Source organism: Octopus bimaculoides, chromosome 6 (assembly GCF_001194135.2).
Source record: "Octopus bimaculoides isolate UCB-OBI-ISO-001 chromosome 6, ASM119413v2, whole genome shotgun sequence".
Lineage (NCBI taxonomy): Eukaryota > Metazoa > Mollusca > Cephalopoda > Octopoda > Octopodidae > Octopus > Octopus bimaculoides.
Genome location: NC_068986.1, coordinates 2,749,594 through 2,751,598, shown reverse-complemented (window position 1 = coordinate 2,751,598; position 2,005 = coordinate 2,749,594). Strand labels below are relative to the sequence as shown.

General features: G+C 34.7%; 1 protein-coding gene across 2 annotated transcripts in view; it reads right to left on the bottom strand.

The window, feature by feature from the left end:
* LOC106875286 (homeobox protein 4) overlaps positions 1-2,005 on the bottom strand; it is a 20,808-nt gene that overhangs the window by 6,075 nt on the left and 12,728 nt on the right. For both annotated transcript variants that reach the window (XM_014923372.2, XM_052968550.1), the window contains exon 3: positions 518-1,591. In XM_014923372.2, the coding sequence (XP_014778858.2) occupies positions 518-1,591 (1,074 nt within the window). The remainder of the gene's footprint in view (positions 1-517; positions 1,592-2,005) is intronic.

The window sequence follows — 2,005 nt, the reverse complement described above, 5'->3', positions numbered from 1 at the left end:
GGCACATAAAAGACACCATTTCGAGCGTGGTCGTTTTCGTGCGGGTGACACGTAAAAGCACCCACTACACTCTCTGAGTGGTTGGCGTTAGGAAGGGCATCCAGCTGTAGAAACTCTGCCAAATTAGATTGGAGCCTGGTGTTGCCATCCGGTTTCACCAGTCCTCAGTCAAATCGTCCAACCCATGCTAGCATGGAAAGCGGACGTTAAACGATGATGATGATGATGATGATTGTTCCAGGTACTCATGCATTCTTTCATAGCTTCAAGATTTCAACGATGTAATTGTATATTTCTAGAATGACATTGTAAGGTAGGTGTGAGAGGTCAGATCAGGTGGAATATTTAGGTTGGATATGACCGGTTTAAGTGCTAAAAGGTTAAAACAACTAACGCTTCTATAAAAACCGTACTATCTATAATCAACAGAAATTATAGTAAAGCAATGAAAATGAAATTTGAAAAATGAACTTTTGCTTTGATACAATCGTTAATAAATAAATACTAAAATACTGACCAGAATATTCGTTTGCGTGTATCACATCGTTAGGGTTGTTAGCACTGTCAGTTAATAGGGAGAACTTTTCTTCATCAAGACAATGCTTCACATCTTCAATTTTAATATCTGTAACAGGCACATTATTAGCAGATTCTATATTTTCCAAATCCAATTTAATTATATCACTGTTATTACTATTATTGTTATTGTTGTTATTATTATTATTATTGTTATTATTATTATTAACAACCTGGTTAGAATTTGAAAAGTTACCTCTTTTAGCAGGTACTGACAAAAAAGGTAAGTGTTTATCTTTATTGCTTTGAAAGTTATGTGAAGTGTTATCCTGAACTGTAGTGGAAGAACTGGTGTTCCAGTTGTCTGTTGAATAGTCTTCATCAATGACAACATCCATTAATAATTCCATTTGTGATTCATCCCTCGTGAGACAAGTATTGGTGTTAGCTTGATTCTCATGTCGGCCGTCAACGTTCTGAGAAGATATATTTATGATACCTCGCCCGCCAGCTTCACTGCCAACACATCCTTGTAATAGTGGTTTTTGATGATGATGATGATGATGATGATCACTTGCTGAAAAATTATTTTCATTATTGTTTGTTTGGGATTGATTTGATGTGATGTTACGTGAATGTACCAAACCAATTTTCTGATTGTTGTTAACGAGTTTAGGTTGACTTTCATGATCTAAATACTGAGATGGTTTTGATACGTTTCTAGAATAATTATAGCTGCTAGGAGGACTAGCTGGACTTTCCAGATCAATAATTTGAGAATTCCGGGTGAAAATATGATTGGTTTGTTGGTTGGGTAACTGAACATGTGTGACTTCAGAATCTAATTCACAGTTTGTGTTACATGTTCGAGAGAATCCACTTTGTGAAGAAACGGTAGTGGGAGGACTGTCACTGTCTAAAGTGATGACAGAACTCTGAGGAGAAATCATCGATGGAGCAGTTCTTAAATGTGCTTTTGCTGTATTTATATCCGATTGCTTAGATGTTGAAGCATTTCTGCAAGGGTGTTTCTTGAGTTCAGCAGGAAAAAGCTTGTTTAACCGGTCCTCATAATCTACAAAGACAAATTTATATAAAATACAGTAAAAACAAATATAATAGGTCTCAAAAAGTGAGAAAATTAATTACATAAAAAAATACTAATTCTTTGCATTTTAAACCTTTTCTTACCATATTTCTGTTGAAATACATTGATTCAATTAATTTTGAAAAGATTCTTTTTCCTTTTTTTTTTGTCTTTTTACTTGTTTCAGTCATCTGACTGTAGCTATGCTGGAGCATCGCCTTGAAGGGTTTTAGTCGAACAAATCGACCAAAGGACTTATTCTATCAGTCTCTTATGCTGAACCACTAAGTTAAGGGGACATAAACACATCAACACCAGTTGTCAGACACAAAGACATACACACACACACACGCACACATACATATATATATATATATATATATATATATATATATATATATA